This window comes from Stylophora pistillata, chromosome 12 (genome assembly GCF_964205215.1).
Source record: "Stylophora pistillata chromosome 12, jaStyPist1.2, whole genome shotgun sequence".
NCBI classification, from domain to species: domain Eukaryota; kingdom Metazoa; phylum Cnidaria; class Anthozoa; order Scleractinia; family Pocilloporidae; genus Stylophora; species Stylophora pistillata.
Window position 1 is genome coordinate 10,696,765 of NC_142530.1, and position 17,938 is coordinate 10,714,702.

General features: G+C 35.1%; 1 protein-coding gene across 4 annotated transcripts in view; it reads right to left on the minus strand.

Moving 5' to 3' along the window:
- Positions 1-17,938, minus strand: part of LOC111340735 (diacylglycerol kinase beta) — a 31,867-nt gene that overhangs the window by 10,592 nt on the left and 3,337 nt on the right. For 2 of the 4 annotated variants that reach the window (XM_022947624.2, XM_088741685.1), the window contains exons 3-15: positions 14,908-15,115; positions 12,991-13,302; positions 9,700-9,891; positions 7,893-7,942; positions 7,297-7,371; positions 6,298-6,417; positions 5,839-5,865; positions 4,969-5,065; positions 3,032-3,126; positions 2,555-2,671; positions 2,005-2,106; positions 1,348-1,431; positions 536-609 (exon numbers count right to left, since the gene is read on the minus strand). In XM_022947624.2, coding sequence (XP_022803359.2) covers positions 536-609; positions 1,348-1,431; positions 2,005-2,106; positions 2,555-2,671; positions 3,032-3,126; positions 4,969-5,065; positions 5,839-5,865; positions 6,298-6,417; positions 7,297-7,371; positions 7,893-7,942; positions 9,700-9,891; positions 12,991-13,302; positions 14,908-15,115 — 1,553 coding nt within the window. The remainder of the gene's footprint in view (positions 1-535; positions 610-1,347; positions 1,432-2,004; positions 2,107-2,554; positions 2,672-3,031; positions 3,127-4,968; positions 5,066-5,838; positions 5,866-6,297; positions 6,418-7,296; positions 7,372-7,892; positions 7,943-9,699; positions 9,892-12,990; positions 13,303-14,907; positions 15,116-17,938) is intronic. The other 2 variants (XM_022947625.2, XM_088741686.1) reach the window with 1 other exon arrangement.

Consider the following 17,938-nt stretch of genomic DNA (forward strand, 5'->3'; position numbering starts at 1 on the left):
GTGAAGAATGAGAGTCTTTGTGGCTCAGTGGTAGAGCATCGGAGCGCGGAATCCGATGGGCTGTGGTTGGATTCCTCATTTGGACTCAGAATATTTTATTTGTTCCACGCTCGTGACAAGACGAAAAAACACCGTTCTGTATTTCTTTACCGAGCTCAAAACTTATCCTCTTTCATATGAGTGCAGCATGGTTTCCCAGCGAAAGTTTATTTATTAACTTCGCCAAATAACAACAATCAAAATAAATAGATAAAAAAAGAATGACAACAAATGGCAGGGAATCCGCAACTGCGTAGCCAATTACAGCGGGCCCAGATTAGAAAAGAAAATAAGAAGAGAAAAGAGGAGAAAAGAAACTATCAATCTTCAAGCAGCAAGTAATCTTAAGAATTTAGTGGATGGACAGTATTACATTTTAAACAAATACACTTACAGGTTTTGGGATTATTCGGATCGTAAGAAATAAAGCATCGTAAGAAATAACTGGCCAAATAGTAGCAACAGTAGCAATAGTCTGTGTTTTAAATAATCTTACCTTACACCCTGTCGCCCACCACTCTTAGGGTTGATGAACACAGCCAAGGGATGGGTCCCACGTAATGGTGAAATCTGTTTTGACAAATTTCACATACTGTGCATACTTTTATATCACACAATACATTTTTAAACAAATATTCATATTTTGCGGAAGATTTCCACCCTCCGGGTACCGTTTTTAATTAAAGATCTCACTTTCTAATCCTCCTTAGAAAAGAAACTTTGTATTCAAGGATTTCACTTACGAATACCAACCAAGCACAACATTTCACTAAATAACTTAATACTTATATTATAATAATAATAATAATAATAATAATAATAATAATAATAATAATAGTATTTTATTAACAACTTTAATTTGTGCTCAGGGGGCGAGTGAGTCAAAGACAAGGAGAGGGGCTCGGGTGGGGGGGGGGGGGGGGTGGAATATTTCTTCCCGCCCCTACCGTCGACTCTGACACCAAATTAAACATGGCCAGTTAAATAAACGTTCGCGCGCTTCTTAACGTTACCTCGCTCTAATAAGACGCCGCACTGTTTTGTGTCAGTCGAAAAAGGTTGTAAACAAAATTAGTTTTAATTTCATGCAAGTAACACCAACGAGACCTTATTACCACTCATGGGAAACATATCACCTGCTTGGAGGAATCAAGGGGCAGTGCCCATTTCTTGTATTTTCTTTTCTTCTCAAAAAAGTAAATAAAACTTTTTTATCAACAGTTATGCAGAAAGCGCTATAGAATTGTGTCTAAAACTCTACAAGTAGCTGCATGTGCATGCTCAGTAATTTTTGTTACTTGAGCTAACCTGCATTGGTATCCCCTCAAAGTTGACATAAGAGTTAGCCCTCTTTCTATGAGCTTCTGGGGTGGAGTTTTCCTTTTTCCTGTCCTGGAAAATGCAGAAACACTAATTACTAACACAACAACCATCTGATGAAGAACATGTGAGGAGAATATTTTTGATACCCATTTGTAATACTATTCACAGAGCTCCTTGGAACATCATCATCATCATTTCAAATCCATGTATTGAAATGTTTCTTGTGCTGCTCTTTGTAACTGCTTGTATTTCAAGTTCCTCCTTCATATAAGGCTGCTTCTTACAAGTCAAGTGGCCCAGTGACAAGAGTTTATCTCGGTTTTAAAGGCAAGTACCAACTATGGGTCTATTCACTTCTCCTACTTGAGATGTTACTCTATCAAAGGTGGTCCATTGTGACTTGTCAAGTTTCCTTGACAGTTTTTGGGTACAAATCATGCTCCTACACTGAGCAAAGAGGAGAACTGCCTAAGGAATGTATCATATACCAATGACACAACACAATACCAGGGCTCAAACATGGACCCATTTATCCAAAGAACTATGTGTTGACAGCTACTACCAGTACATCTCACACATTTACCCACAAATTCACTTCCTGTCTTAAATTAGTATTTGTGGTAGGTTAGTCTGTGAACATACCAGCCCACCAGCTGGAGAGATGCAGACTGGAGGTAGGATCAGCTCTCTGTGCTCTCCAAGATTACACTCTGGTGCCATGTGAGTTGCACATTTGTTGTGAACCTATGATGAAAACAAAACTTCAAACCTCAATTTGTTTGTTTGCACCTTAACCTCTGCAATACTCTGTACTGTTTCCTATACTGAAACTGAACTTCTGATGGGAAAATAGAGTTGTGTTTGTCTCTTAGTGTGGATGGAGCAACAAGATTACAGTACAAATACCTTTTCAACTAGGTGTCGAAAAACAAAAGTGAGATGGTAAACTACCATAAAAACAAAAACATTGACATCATTTGGGATGCTCAGCAGACTATAACTAAATAATCATTAAGTTTTACTGAATATCATTAAGAGATGATGGAGATTGAAAGTAAAAGTTACCCACCAACTAGGCAGATAATCTGGTGGCTAGCTTCCTTATTAATCTTACAATAAAATGTCACTTATGTTAACCAGACTGGTGTATTTGTTGGTAAATCAATAAAGACACTATAAGTGCACAACCCACCGTGACTTGACACCAGGCACAGCGTAATCCAGTTAGACAGTTGTTACTCTTAACAGCTTTACCACACTTAAAACACTTGCCAGGGCAGTTTCCCTCTGTCCAGTGATGATCCATGCTCTGCACAAATACAGAAAAAAATTGGAAATGTTGTAAAATACAAGTAGCATGTGGTTTTGTTTGCAGGGTAGTGGAGGGGGTAGTCCTGATCTTGTGTCACACATGGATTTCAGGAAAATTTGTGCATCATGTATATAAAAGGGGATTAACTTCAAATCTCTCTTCTTGTACACAGGAGGCAAATCACACCTTGCCCTGATTCATAAATTCACAAATCATGCTTGCCTTCCTGAAAATTTACATGTCATGAATAAACTTAGACTAGTTGAATTAAATCCTGTTTTAAGTAAGTTACATCAGATAACCAAACTTTGTTCACTATTAAAAACAATCACTGTAAACAACACAGTGACTGCATACCATTTTGCCACTTCTTCTTGAGGACTTGACATATGTGGTAATGCAAGATGCTGGTACTCTTTCAACACAACGCTCGTGAACTGTATACTTACAAACTGTTCAATTAAAAAAAAAAACATTTCAAAGACAAAGATATTGAATAATCAAGTCAAGTGGAATATATGCATACATTACATAATAGTGGGAAATTGTAGCAAATGCTGTTGGAAAGTGCTCAATACACATGAGTGTAGAGCGAAATACAGTTCAAAATGACTAAAATGAAACACGCATGATTCCCTGTAACTCTGAGTTTCGTGCTTTTGCACTCATCAGACAGATTTAATGAAAAACATTTTTGTAGGCTAATTTATATATACATCTATAAAAAGTAGCTACTGATTATGATAGCTTGTTGATATATAATGAGCTAGAGAAAGCAAAAATTACAATGAGTACCAGACTTAGTATCGAAGCATTTTGCAAAACATCACAAACACCGTAGTTTATTCAACAAGAACAACGTAAAGGTCAACTACAGTTGTATGGAGAACATGGGATTGATCATTAACAAACACAACAAGAAAGTACTATCTGACAACAACAACTACGACAACAGCGAAAGCCTTGCAACTGCAGATCTAAAGAGCAGTGCCCGCTCAACAACAATTCCCTGTCTTCCAGCATTATCTACAACACACAGATCACCACTACAGATAACAAAGCAACTCCTAAGAACTACATCGGACTGACCGAAGGAACTTTTATTTATTTATTTAATTGTATTTAAACACTTTCACCAGAGTGTGGTGAGGGTCGCACAACAGAGCGAGGCTCCAAATTAAGTGCGCCCTATATCCCACCCATCCCACCCCAGGGGAGGACATCCATCACACAGTAATCTCGTGTGGGAAATTAACGTCTCCTTCCCCCAACCCTGCAGGAGACGGGACCTCCATTTATTCATCCCTATCTAAGAAGACTAGAATATCTAACCATTTCTTAATGTTATAGAAAGGTAGCAAATTCTTCTCAATTATTTTAAGACCCTGAGTGTTGGTCCGGCTGTGGCTCGAACCCTTGACCTCCCGCACAACAGTCCGGCGCTCTATCCATTGAGCTAACCAGGAGAAGATTAAACAAAGATCTAATCAACATCTGACGCTTCCCCGCTACAATAGACTTTTGTCAACATAATTATTCACACCCACTGTCTCATTATCCTTCACTGATACATCCATACCCATTGTAATTTTCGCTTTCTCTCACCCATTATATATCAACAACCTATCGTAATCAGCAGCTACTTTTTATAGATGTAGATATAGATTAGCCTACAAGAATGTTTTTCATTAAATCTGTCTGATGAGTGCGTAAGCATGAAACTCAGAGTTACAGGGAATCATGCGTGTTTCATTTTAGTCAATGTGAACTACATATATATATATATATATATATATAATTATATAGGAAGTCTGCAAGTCGATTTTCGCGTGGAACAGTGCTCAATACGTTGAAGCAGAGCAGAATAAATATTATGAGAGGAAAAAAAGGACGTAACTACATTTCCCGACAAGCCTGTTTCGTGAATCGCTTCACTCTTCAGGGGTTTAATAATTATATGTATATAATTATATACATATATACATAGAAAGTTTAAAAAAATTGCGAGGATGAACAACTCCTGAAGAAGGTCTCTGACCGAAACGTTTTTTATTAAAATTTTTTATATTTTTTTAAGTCAGAAGTTGTCCATCCTCGCAATTTTTTAAACTTTCTACGTTCGTGTTGGCTGTGAGGTTTGGACTGCGAATCCTTATTGATCCTCCTGGCACAGTGCACCTTTGTTGGCCTGAGAGTTCCATTAACAACTTACATATATACATATATATGCTGGTAAACCAATCAGTTGGATGGATATTAACTGTAAGATATCTGTAGATGCTAGGATGACTTACATGGGCACTGAAGACCTTGATAACTAAGAGCAAACCCATTCAGCACATTAAGACATCTGTTACAGAAAGCATTTCTGTTGAAGCGTTTTTGACGCCACTAAAACCCAGAGAAATTCAAAATAATGTCAAGATGTGCACATATAAACTACAGCCTTCATTGGGACAATGAATCTGTGAACAGATTTACAAGTTAGAGTGAAACTTGACAATAAGTATGAACCTTGAGAAACATAAAATGTCCAAGGAAAATATTGATGATTGAGTTTATTAACCTACACATAATTAGTGTTTCAGAGTGTATGAAACAAATCATTTAAAAACAGTGAACTGTCAAAAACATTAATTTTACTAGGTTGGTTGTTGTCTTGATAGTTTCCTCTGTTACTGCTTTCTATAAACAAGTTTGGATGTTTCTTCAAAACAATAACAGCAAAATGCTCTTCTATTCTGAATCAGATTTTATACAGAAACTTCTATAGTTGAGGATTAAGTTTAAAAATTGAGGAATGTCACCACAGACATTCCACAGTTTTAACTCACTCTAGGCGTATCTGGTCAGGTGACACAACAAAACAATTGTTTGCAAACCAAACTACTTCATCAGTAAACAAAAAGACATTACATTAGTAATGAACATTACTTTATTTTGAATGAAGTCACCATCCAGTTGAGCAAGTGAGTGAAAACTTTAAACAGTCTTGAGCCCTAATGTGTTGAGCAAATGCAAATAAAATCTCTGCCCACTAGGACACAGTTTTTTTAAAACTCTGTCATATGTTGGAATCTATAGTCAAATAGTGAGAGACAAAATAAAACAAACCAGCAGACATGAACTAACAGTAATGTAAAGTAAGATATTTGCATTCTCACCTGATGTTGACCATCATCTAGAATTTGCTGTGGAAAGAAAAGGAAACTCCCATGATTTTTCTTAAGATTGGAATCAAGCGACAGAAAGCATGAACTCTGTCTAATATAATATAATTTATTACATATAATTATAATTAAACTAAACAATTTATCATCAAAAATTTACAAAAAAATTAATGTATAGCATGCAAAGGCTGTTTAGAACACAATAATGCAGACTAATGATTGGAGAAAAGTAAAAATGAACAAACCAAAATGAATGTCTCATTGAACTACACTGTTCAGCATTGTTGAACTACTTGACTGTGTACATAGAAAACCTGAGATTTCCTGCAAAACATATTTCTTAAAAATACCAGAGAGTGGAACTTTTGAGAATTTGCTTCAATATGTGGTTCCATGCAATGAGTGAGTGCAACCTGAGTGTGGCCACAAAGGACCATATCATAAGACACTCACAGTTTCTAAACCAAGCAATACTCTGAGTGGTATTGTATTACGTCCTCCTCTGATCCACTCATCCAAAGATATCTGACCATCAGCATCATCGTCCAGCTCTACCAACATGTCCTGCAAGATCTAATGTGCCAAAGGTACAACAACAGGGCACAATTTAGCCAACCTTTTTCCATAAAATCCAAGTCATAAGGCCTCTACACAGCTTTACAACTTTGTTATAGATTTTGGGAGGGCTCACAGTTTAAATCTTGGAATACGTACATGTGCTGTATGTACATCTTATCGCTAAAAGGCATTATAAAAGAGTTTCCCAGCTGAATTGATAACATACAATACAACAATACAATACAACAATACAATACAAGCATGGGACTTAGAGTCATTGGGAAGAATAGAACACAGATCTCTGGATTCTGGTGGCACTATTTCAACTTCTAAATCAATCACAATAGTTTACAAAAGGAATCACAACAATACTTTAAATAACTAAACAACTCGCTGCAATAGTTCACTGAAAAAAAAAGTTTTTATTCAGCTCAATAATCTCATTGGAACATTGGCTGATTACCTGGGAGAGCCACATTGACAGTTTACCCCTCTTTCAGGTTCATGTAAACATTATCAAGATAAAATAATAGATTATATATATGGACAGGTGGGCAACCTCACCTACAGGTACATTTCATCTCTCTCCTTCGCATATTCACACCCACACTCAAACAGAGTAAGCCAAATATTTTGGGTGGTATTTTGTTGTTGGTCAAGAAAACCAAGCCAATCAGACATGAGAAAAAAAACTAGAAGTAGTTGAATGTGCTTATTGTTTACTGGTTATGTGGTTTGCTAACAAATCCATATAGTTTACAAATGTGATAACTGTATATTCATTAAAAAATAATTCCAAACATACATCAGCAGATCTTCTCCTTTTTCCAAGTTATGAAGTAATTCTATCCACTTACATGTAAGTTTGCACATTCTGCAGTAAACTGTACTTACTGGTTTGAGTTCTGTGACATCCCAACCAAGATATTGAGCTACACTCATCATTTGCTGAGTAATGCATTCCAACTCCTTTACCAAATGAAGAGCACATTAATTTTAATTTAAGAGAATTCTCAAAAATACAACAGTAAAGTTATCATAACTTACACCTGGCCTTGCAGAAACAATTTGTGTTTTACCACAACATCTAAACAAATTTTTGTACTTAACAAGGGTGACAGAATTAATTCTTGGTTTAATCTCTAACTGTAGAAGTCTTTGTGATTCACAAGTCATACAGCATATGTATGACTTGTGAATTCTTCTTGTGGCAATCCTTTTTCTTGGAACTCTTTAATTTTTAATTCCTCGCCTCAAAATCTCAAACAAAGGTTTTCTTATGTCTAGTTGGGTTACTTGAACAAACTTTGCCACACAAGCAACATATAAGACACATTCAGAGAAAATCATGCCAAACAGTTTCTACATTTCGTTATTCCTTGTCAAAGTATCAAGAGTCACTTAAAGGAAAATATTACCTTGACAAAGTACCATAACCAATGATTGAACAAAGAACTCTAACAATTTAAAACAAGGTAAACAATATGCACCTGGGAATCTAGATACTCATTTCCATCACTGTCATAAACTCTGAAAACAACTGAAAGACAAGAACCACACTTGACACTTTCAATAACATCATTAACATTATACATTCCATATAGCTGCAATGACTATCAGTGAATTTCAATTGAAACTAAAATCAGGATAATGTGAGTGAAGCAACCCTGTAGCTCTGACAATAAGCCCTATACAAATGTCTTTTGACAGTATTCTACTATTCATTATGTGATAAAAACACCTGTCTATGTACTACCTCACAATCATTAATGGTAATATGCAGCTGCAATCAGTATTACCATCAACAATTAATTAAAAATGACACAACCAATCAACTTCATTTCCTGATAAAACCTTAGAAACATTGCTGTAACTTTAATGTAAATGTAAATGTACAAAGAGTAATTTCACCACTATACCAAGCTACACCAAAAGAAAAATATAATTGACAAGACCCTCACCAATCATGCCAGAAAAAAGAGAAAAATAAACATAAATTGTGTACTGTGACCATCAAACAGGACAAATTGTAGGGATAATAGAATGACAAAAGAAACTAGCAGCATCACGAAATCAAGTCAATCCTTTCATTTGGTGAGATCTAAATAAATTGAGGACCAAGTGAAGAACATGCCACAAGTTATCATCAGTAACCATGTTAGCATATCATTCTTGGTTACTAAGGGCCTATCTGCACAAGAGACAAAATTGTTTATTTAGACAAATTTTTTATCATCACCAACACTTTACAAGTGCAGATGGTTTGCTGCAACTTAACAAATTTTGGCTGAAGCGGGCAAATTTTCAAACACACTGCTGACAAAATTAACCTGCGAGCAGAGCCTTTTTAACCCATCCTTGAAGCAAAAAGGGAAAAAGGCTCTGCCGACATCCTGTTGTTGCTCGTTTGAACATGCACAGCAGTTGCCTAAAAACTGATCCTTTTCCAGGCCCCCTAGAACTATTGTGGGTGCAGATTTGGTCATCTGTGTACATGAAAAACAAAGGCATGCGCACCAAAACCGGCTTGACTAGCCCGGAGTTTTGGGCTTTCGGAATTTCAAAGCAACGACAGGATGTTGGCAGAGCCTTTTCCCTTGGAGGGTTAAAAAGAAGAAAAGAAGAAGAAAAGAAGAAAAGAAGAAAAGGCTCTGCTCGTAGGGTATGATAAAATTTGTCCTGGGTAAAACCTCGGCAAAATTGACTAAATAAACAAAAACCATGATAAATTTCAGTGTCAACCATTTATCGTAAATGCCATCACCAGTGTGGTAATTGAACTGAGTTAAGTTTACCAAAAGATTGCTTTAATTGTCTTTCATTGCAAAACTCACGGATTTTACAACTTTAAACAACTTAAAATGAATCCTGGTAATTGGAGTTTGAATCCATACACAAATTATAGCGGCCAGTCTTATGAGCAGGTCAGGCGCTGGATGCAGCTGGGGCAAGATACAACGGTGGAGTGATTTTCCAGTCTCCACTTTATCAGTCCAACAATGAAGCAGTAAATGTGCCACAAGATCCAGAAGTACCCACTCAAAGGATAAGGAAAGGAAAAGCTAAATTGAATAAAATTACCGTGAAATATACATGTAGTATCTGAGTGTGTTATTTTGTAGTATCTGAGTGTGTTCATTTTGTTACTGAATTTGACAGATTTAACAGCTTTGACATTTTTAGTGCAGATGCAACAGAGGAGAAAAAAATTTGTCAAGACAAAATTTGTGTTTTGATTTCATCTGGACAACTCTAGTTTTACTGTATCTGCTAGTGCAGATAGGCCCTAATACTTACACTCTAGCTTGTCCTCGACTTTGCCACCTTCCAGCATGGAAAGATAACAAGCAATCTCCCTGATGGAAACCATAGGCACTGTTTTGGCCTGTGGATTGGCATTCAGAAGGTTCACGTGTTCACTTGACATTTTCTTTCTCTGCGAACTTGAGCGGGGATGTGCAGGAGGATGTTCGTTGGCCACTTTAAAAGCTGTCAATGGAACAAAATCACAAAAAGGTTTTGCTGACATTTAAGACCAAATTTTCTAATACAAGCAAACAGTGGAATACCACCATTAAAGCAATTGCCCAATACTGCTGCTTTCTTATTACAGTCAGTCCAGTTATTTTATAATTTTACGTCAACTATTTTCATGAATCCAACACATTAAGGGACTCAAAAAGTAACCTTAACCTTTTTAACTCTTAGAAATTATTACCATGTAAGGTCTCTAGCATTTTCTATATCTAGCAAAAAGGCATTGAGAATACTCAAACTTAGCAGGTCAAAGTTGCTATCTTGACCTAACACAAAATTATTGTAACTTAAGAAACATTTGGCAGCTAGAGGGGAGAACAAAGAATCAAATGCTGGGAGCGAGGGGGGTTCACCTTCATGGTACATCTTGAGTATAGTACGCGTAACTATGCACTTGAGTTATCCCAGCAAACTAACAAAATATAGATGAGAGCTATGGTAGAACCTTGCTAACTCTACTTTGGTTAAGTTCAACTTCTCATAGGAATGACTAACAACCACTTCCTACAAGCATAACTATTTTTTTCCCATTCATTTTAAATGTTGTGCTATTCTCCCATTGCAGTTTGAAGTGGTAGAATTCTACTGTCCACAGTTCTGACCAAATTACACATTTTCTGTTTCTTGTTGAAAACCATTTCATTAATTAAAGTTTAATGACATATTTTCAGTCAAATGTTGTCCAAGTGAGGGGGCATTTAGTTGGAAAAATATCTTTCAGAAAAATGTTACCAAGTAATTCCAAGTTTTTCTGTGTGGTGTAACAATTTAAGTTTTTGATAAATGTCTTTAATAAAATTGTCTTTCTGTAACAATTTTCTCTGAGCATAAGCATAATTAAGCATAGTTTGTTTCTGTTTCGGGAACAAGTGAAGGCTTGTTAAAATTTTCCTGAGCAGTTGGATGTAAAACAAATGAAGGACATAATTCAAATGATTTCCATTGATTAATTCAGTTTTTTGTGGGAAAAAGGAACCAAGGAAACATTGCAGCTGCAGTAACTCATTATGGCAAAGGGTTTTTTCAATTTTTAAGTAATTAATAAGTAACCAAAAGTAAAAGCAATAACAGACCAAAAATGCATGGCGAGACTACATTTTAACATCAATTAAGTTGCAATTTTAGTGATAAAGATTTCTATATCTTACTTTTCAATTAAGTCACATTCAGTGATAATTTAGAATCATTTAAATTTGTTTGAGTTTGCTTACAATGGAGGAAGACCATTACAGCACAGTTTGTTGAGGAAAGTTATGTACAGTTGTAAACAACTTCAAAAATTTGCAAAACACTACCCAATTTGCCCTTGTCTTTTCATTCTTTTTAAATTAATTTTGTATCACTCATTTTAAACTCCATCAAGTTTACAAAAAAGGGATAATATTTAAAGTGCCCATAAACCTCCCCAATTTGTTTTTTGCTTAAATAAATCTTTTTATAATTCTGAGCAAAATGGCACAAAAATTTTTGTTTTTGGTCAAATCTGGAATTTATTATAAATTTTTTAAGTCTGGTTTTTTCTTCCCAGACTGAGTAAAAGGGAGACTGGGACTAGTGACATAAAACCTGGACAACTGAGAAGACGCGAGCTGGAGACACGTAGTTTTCTTTGTGCACCATTGAAAACCATTTTTATTCGGTTGACATTTGTTTTCTGCACACACGTTGATGAAGAAATGGCTTCGTATGACTTCATTCCGACCTCTAGTTCAGATTCTGAAGTCTCAGAAATGAAAGATTATGACTTGGAAGTTGATGGTTCACCAATCTCAAGTTCTACGGCCAGCGATGAGGAAGACATGCACGAGGCATATGGCGACGATCCACTAGCGGACAAGGAACAGATAGACAAGAGTTGTATGAACAAGACAAAGGAGGAAGAGGTCCTAGAGAAGGCGCTCCAAAAGCGTCTAAATGGTACAGATAAAGTCTCAGACTGGTAAGTTGCCCACCGCAATAACCTCACTCCCGTTGTTGCTAAGCTTATCAATAAGTACACATTGGTTATAATGTCAGCTTTGATCCAAGTCACAACACGCGAAGTCACAGTCCGGGTTATGTCACAAATTACACTCAATTCATTCCCTTTCACCAGGTTCTGCTGCTCAGTCATGGGTTTTCGAATCTCAATTTTCCGCCACTTTAAAAATTCATAGAAAATTCAGCTTTCAACCAAAAACAAAAATGTTTGTGCCATTTTTCTCAGAATTATAAAAAGATTTATTTAAGCAAAAAAAAATTTGGGGGTTTATCGGCAGTTTGAGGTAGCTGTGTAACTCTCTTATTTTTATATTGATTTCATAGTAAAGTAAAGTAAAGTAAAGTAGAGCTTTAATTGAATCCATATGGCAGCCATCTAAGGCTGAATTGCACGAATTTACAAATTCCATTAATACAAAGCTTATAATATGAAAAAGTACTAAAACCTATAAAATTAAGCTGGTAAGTTGCCAGCCGCGATAACCTCACTCCCGTTGTTGCTAAGCTTATCAATAAGTGCACATTGGTTATAATGTCGGCTTTGATCGAAGTCACAACACGCGAAGTTTGCAGTCCATGTTTTACATCACGAATTAAGCTAATCTATAAAAATTTGTAAAAATTCATACTACGAAAACTGCTAAGGCCTGCACATAGATGGCAGAAAATGTGCTAGATAAACGCTTGGTACGCATGACAGGATTGGCAAAGTGGCATTGTCTTCAAAAGTTATAATGACAATAGTTCTTGGGAGGGATAATTCAACAAATGAAATTCCATGTGGTTCTACAAAGATTCTGCCTCCAACATATTCTCAAACTCCCACAGCATAAAGTGTAACCAAAATTATTTAGATCAGAAGTACAATTATAAACTATAAATGTTTCCACAAGTACAAAATTTAAGAAACATATCATTTATATAATTATTAACATCTTCAAACAAAAAAAACAAAAATGCTGTTCAATGCTGTTAAAGAAAACGATGTCTTTAAAACAAAAACAATTAGCATGAAATTTTAAATGGATTCAATTTGTGATTATAAGCCGGTGTTAAAATGTAGTTACTAACCCATAAATGAGCCACTAGAATGTCTTCGGAAGTGATGTTTTAAATCAGGTGACTTTCGCCCCCACGTACCAAGCCCTAAAGTATCTTGAGCAGGCGCTGGTGACAGTGTGAGCGAAGGTTGTATACTGCCTTTAGAATCATTATTATTAGTTTTAACTGTGGGTGATCCATTAGCTTTAACATTGGACTCTGCAACATCATCATTGGCTTTAGATAGTGTTATTTCAGGTTTATCACCAACCCCTATTGCAGCTGCTGTGGCAACCAGCGCTGCTGTTCCAGCTCCACTGTGGATACCTGGAATTTCTGAAACTGAATGTGTAGTTAAGTTTCAAATGAATTAATGTGAGTTAAGAGTTATTTTGTTGACATAATTATCAAATGCAATTTATAATTCTACTGACGTGTTTAATGTATGCTCATATTACGTAAATTTATAACAAATTTTATAAAGGTGATAAAAATGACATTAACAGACATTACTACAAGATGTGCTCAATAAGTTTTAATCAATAAGTGTCTTCACACCATACACATTAAGGAAAAGTAAGTCAAATTTATAACCGGCTGCAATGTACATGTATGATGAAAAGAGATTTTTCTCACTGAAATAAAAAAACCAACCCTGAACTTCACTTGTTTAGAAGGTGAGGTGGAATAGATGTTAAAGAGGTAATAGCGATGGTTATTATTTATTCAATTCTAAATTTTGTTTCAAGTACTAAACCCATGATTGAAATTTGAAATGAATTGTACAAATTCTCTTTAATATACAAGTCAGAGAACTTTACTGAGATATTAAATACGTCAATTTTAAATTTTAGTCTCACTAAAGGCGAGTCAAATTTTTACTCTTTTTCTATAAAAAAAATTTAAATTATCCATTTAATTAAAATAGCTTAAAATTCAACCATGATGATGCCATTGACTTTCTGTGCATCTGATACAATTTAAAATGTGGGTTTGAAGGTGTATCGTGAACAATGTGAGTCTGTGTTCAGTGCCTTCAAAAAGATTAAATGTAAGTGGCCTCATATCAGAGACTGGAAACATCCTGTAATAAAGCTTTCAAGTGGAAGAAAATCCTTTACTACCAAGTGATTAGGAGAAGAATAATGACACAATAAATTGTGCATTACACACAGTCGGCAAAGGTACAGATGAACTCAACTAAACTGTACATTTTTTCCCTTTTATGCTCCAATGTACACTGAAAATAGAATTCAACAGTGGGTTTCTCTGGTGCTAAGGAAAAAGGAAAGGAAAGACCCTGGATCTTCTGGATTCCAACTGTCTCTTTGAAATGTGTAGTTGATACTGGCTGTATACAAGAGGGTGGGTGTCGTATATTTGCCTTAAACTTAGGAATTCAGTACACCATTTTTTGGAGCTGCACTCTAATTAGTAAAAAAGATGGTACTTCATTTATTTTCTCTGAGTGCATTGTGTATTATTTTTTAGGTCAAGGAAAACTGCTAAATGTATGTGTACACACAATCTTCATCAGAAGGAAATACAAATTCACCAAATGATTTATTTAAAAAAAATCAGCACAAAACTCTTACTTGACCAGCCATTCACTCATTCTGAAAATCTCCCCCAAAATACCTGTTTACTAACAAATGAACCTCACCATTTCTTGGGTACAAAATAAATGAAGACAGTCAAATATGAGAAACTTGAGGTGAGACAAACTTTGCCAAGTCTGGAATGGTGTCATTCATGAAATGTTTTTCCCATGCAAAAGCATACCATTTTAAAGTACATGAGATGGACTATCTTGATTATCTCTTGGGTAAAGAAGATTTGAAAATTTGTACCTGTGTTTACCTTTAGTTAATTACATTAAGTAAAGATTAATTCCTAAAAAGATTAATTTTTTAGCTGAATTGAAAGCCAATGGCAGAAAGTACTTACGCCTTCTGTCAGGTTTGTTTAGATCTTGTTGCGAATTGGATGCAACCACTGATACAGCTACACTATCTATGATAGTTTGTGACAAAGATGGAGACTGCACAGCGACTTGTTTATGGAATGCCCAAAAGAGATGTTCACATAATTCCTCACTCACATTACTACCAAGATAAGCAGACATAAATAACTTGAAGCCTTCATAGTCCATTGGCTGAAAAACAAAAAACATCAAGAATGAAAAGCCTTGACTTAAAAAACTTATAGGCTTCAAAATTAATGTGGATCTGAGTAAATTTAATGATTAACCCTTTCACATTAATTCCTGATGTCTAAAATTAATGTCAATATTTCTTCTTTCTGAATTTTTTTGATAAATAAATGTACACTTATTTTTTCCTCAAAATTTCTCTTCCATGCACATGTGTCACTCCATCCCAGAACAGAAAGCATGATGAACAAATTTTGTCATTTTTTGTTGTTTTCCAAATTTGCATAACTTATATTTCTCGTGCTTTTTGTATTACTATTTTTTGATCAATATGAAAATGTACTACATTTTAGATCTAGTATGATTTTATTTGCACTGAGGGAACTACAAATTAGTGAAAGATCTTCTACAAAAGCAGTCAGGCTGACTAGCCTTGATATTCCATGTCTTGAAATATTCCACAAGTATAAAGTTTTGCAAAGCTTTTACTTGATGGATTATCTTTAATTACAATTAGAGACATTTTGTACATGTGTACGTGATCACATTGACTTGCAAATGTAATGTGCAGTTATTCATAATAATTAAACATCTGAGAAAACATTGGAACAAAATCAGATTAATATCCTCAATATCTTGAAATCATTTGCAAGTGGAAGATAAAATCAGAGAGGTATTCAGTGCTATCTAACTTTTATTAAATAAATCCACACTGAGCAAGTGATAACTACACCACAAATGGTACGAGTTGTAAACCATCCACAGCACCTGTCTGAGGAAAGTGATGCAGGTGTTGGAGGATGTGTAATGTAATTCATGAAGTCAACATGCCCCAAAAAAATCCCTTCATAAGTACAAAAATTGCAGTTTGAGATGAATATTTAAAGGCAGAAACTAATGCTGCAAGTACGTTCCATGCAATGCTAAACTTAAAGTAAGTGTTACTGTATATATTTTAATTCCCAAAAACCTTAGAATGATTTCAAGTTCCTGCTTTTGTACATGTAACTCAAGGTCAATTTGCTAAAATTGAAAATGGTTTGTTATCAAGGATAGTTGTTCATTTTGTATTCATAAGATGCCTTTTCCTTTTAAGTTTGGATAGTATAGAATCAATTAAATGAGTGTTACAGCTGTAGTTTCTGGAGAGACATTTAGACACCACTCTCTAGTGACAAAAGTACGAGTCAAGTAGGGGTGGGTAGAGGGGATGCATTATAATGTCACCTAACATCTTTCCAATATATTGAGGATAGTATCTTGGAGCATTAGCTGGCCCTGCTCAAATTTAACAGTCAGAAATACTGTTTACATCACTCTGACCTAAAATAAATCTTCATATCTTGAAAAACAAGTCATCAAAAAATTATACAGTGTATATTAAGTACTTTCAGTTCAATCTTTCGTCTCAAAAAATGTTCAAATCTCATTAATTTTGGCTAAAAGACAAATGGAGAATTTGTGGTTCACTGATTAATTATTATCAATCAATTAGTCAATTATTGTCATACCTTATAACTGAAAATACTGGTGACATTGGTGCAACAAAGGACTGTTTTTATTACAGTTTAGTTGAAGAAATGTTATATTTACATTGGAATATTATAATTTTCACACTTGCCATGCAATACTAAATTCAAATTTGAGACAAACATGTTTCAATGGCTACTGTTCAACTGCAAGAACTATTCATAATAGTCACTATCTCCTACAATTCTTTTATAGTTTATATCAACTAGAAACTCAATGCATTATGTTATTAAGAAGGCTGTTGTTTAGAAACCATAATGAAACTAAATGTAGCACCAAGACATGGCCAACCGGCCTGTTGAGTCACTTAGAGTTAGACAGGAACAACAGAGAACCTGCTGAAGTCAATTACTTAACCCCCAAACCAGATTCAGAATTGCATGGTACATTTAAAGCTCCCGAAGCTCAAATAAAAGAAGAGATCAAAAAGGAGTCAGAGGAATATATTACAAGAATAAATTCTGGGAGGAAGCCTTTTTGAAATTTCTGAAATTTATTGTAACTCACAGCACAGGCAGCCCAAGCATACTGTGTGTGATTTTGGAGACTAAAGGTCATTAACAGGAACACCTAACATAAATTATTAAGATTGAATTTAAAGTGTGAGTGCAGGCCATTGAAAAAAAAGGAAAAATTATAAAAAACTAAAGAAAAATTAAGAAGGATAATAAAAGCAAGGAATATAACATACTGAGTCTCCTTACTTTTTTCTGTAGCTGCTTTGTCGCCAATTTTAAAACTGTTTTGGTGACTTTCTTTGAAACAGTCTACTGGTTTGAACTAGTAGGTATTAGCAAAGCACTCTCGTAGGTGGAAATTTAAGGGAGATCAGTTGATTTTTGTGTAATATATCAGCCTTTGAGTGGCAATGGTTGGTGTTTGGGACTGGTTGAAGTGACCAGCCTTGTGTTTTTCTATGTACAGTTGACTGGTAGCACCACATGTATTACAAAAAAAATCACCAAAACAGTGTTAAAATGACTGTTGGTGACAAAGCAGTTATGGAAAAAAAGACAGTAAGGAGACTCAGTATGTTATATATTCCTTGCATTTATCATCCTATTTAATTTTTCTTTTAATTATTTTTTATTTAACAACTTTTCCTTTTTTTAAATGGCCCACACTTATGCTTAAAATTTGACCTTAATATGTTACGTTTTCTGGTTAGTGACCTTCAGACTCCAAAATCACACAGTACGCTTGGGCCATCTGTGCTCACAGGAAACAGTGCAAAAAGTGTCTACAGAATGAATTGTACCAGTAATTACCTTAGATCATACACAACACTATGTGACT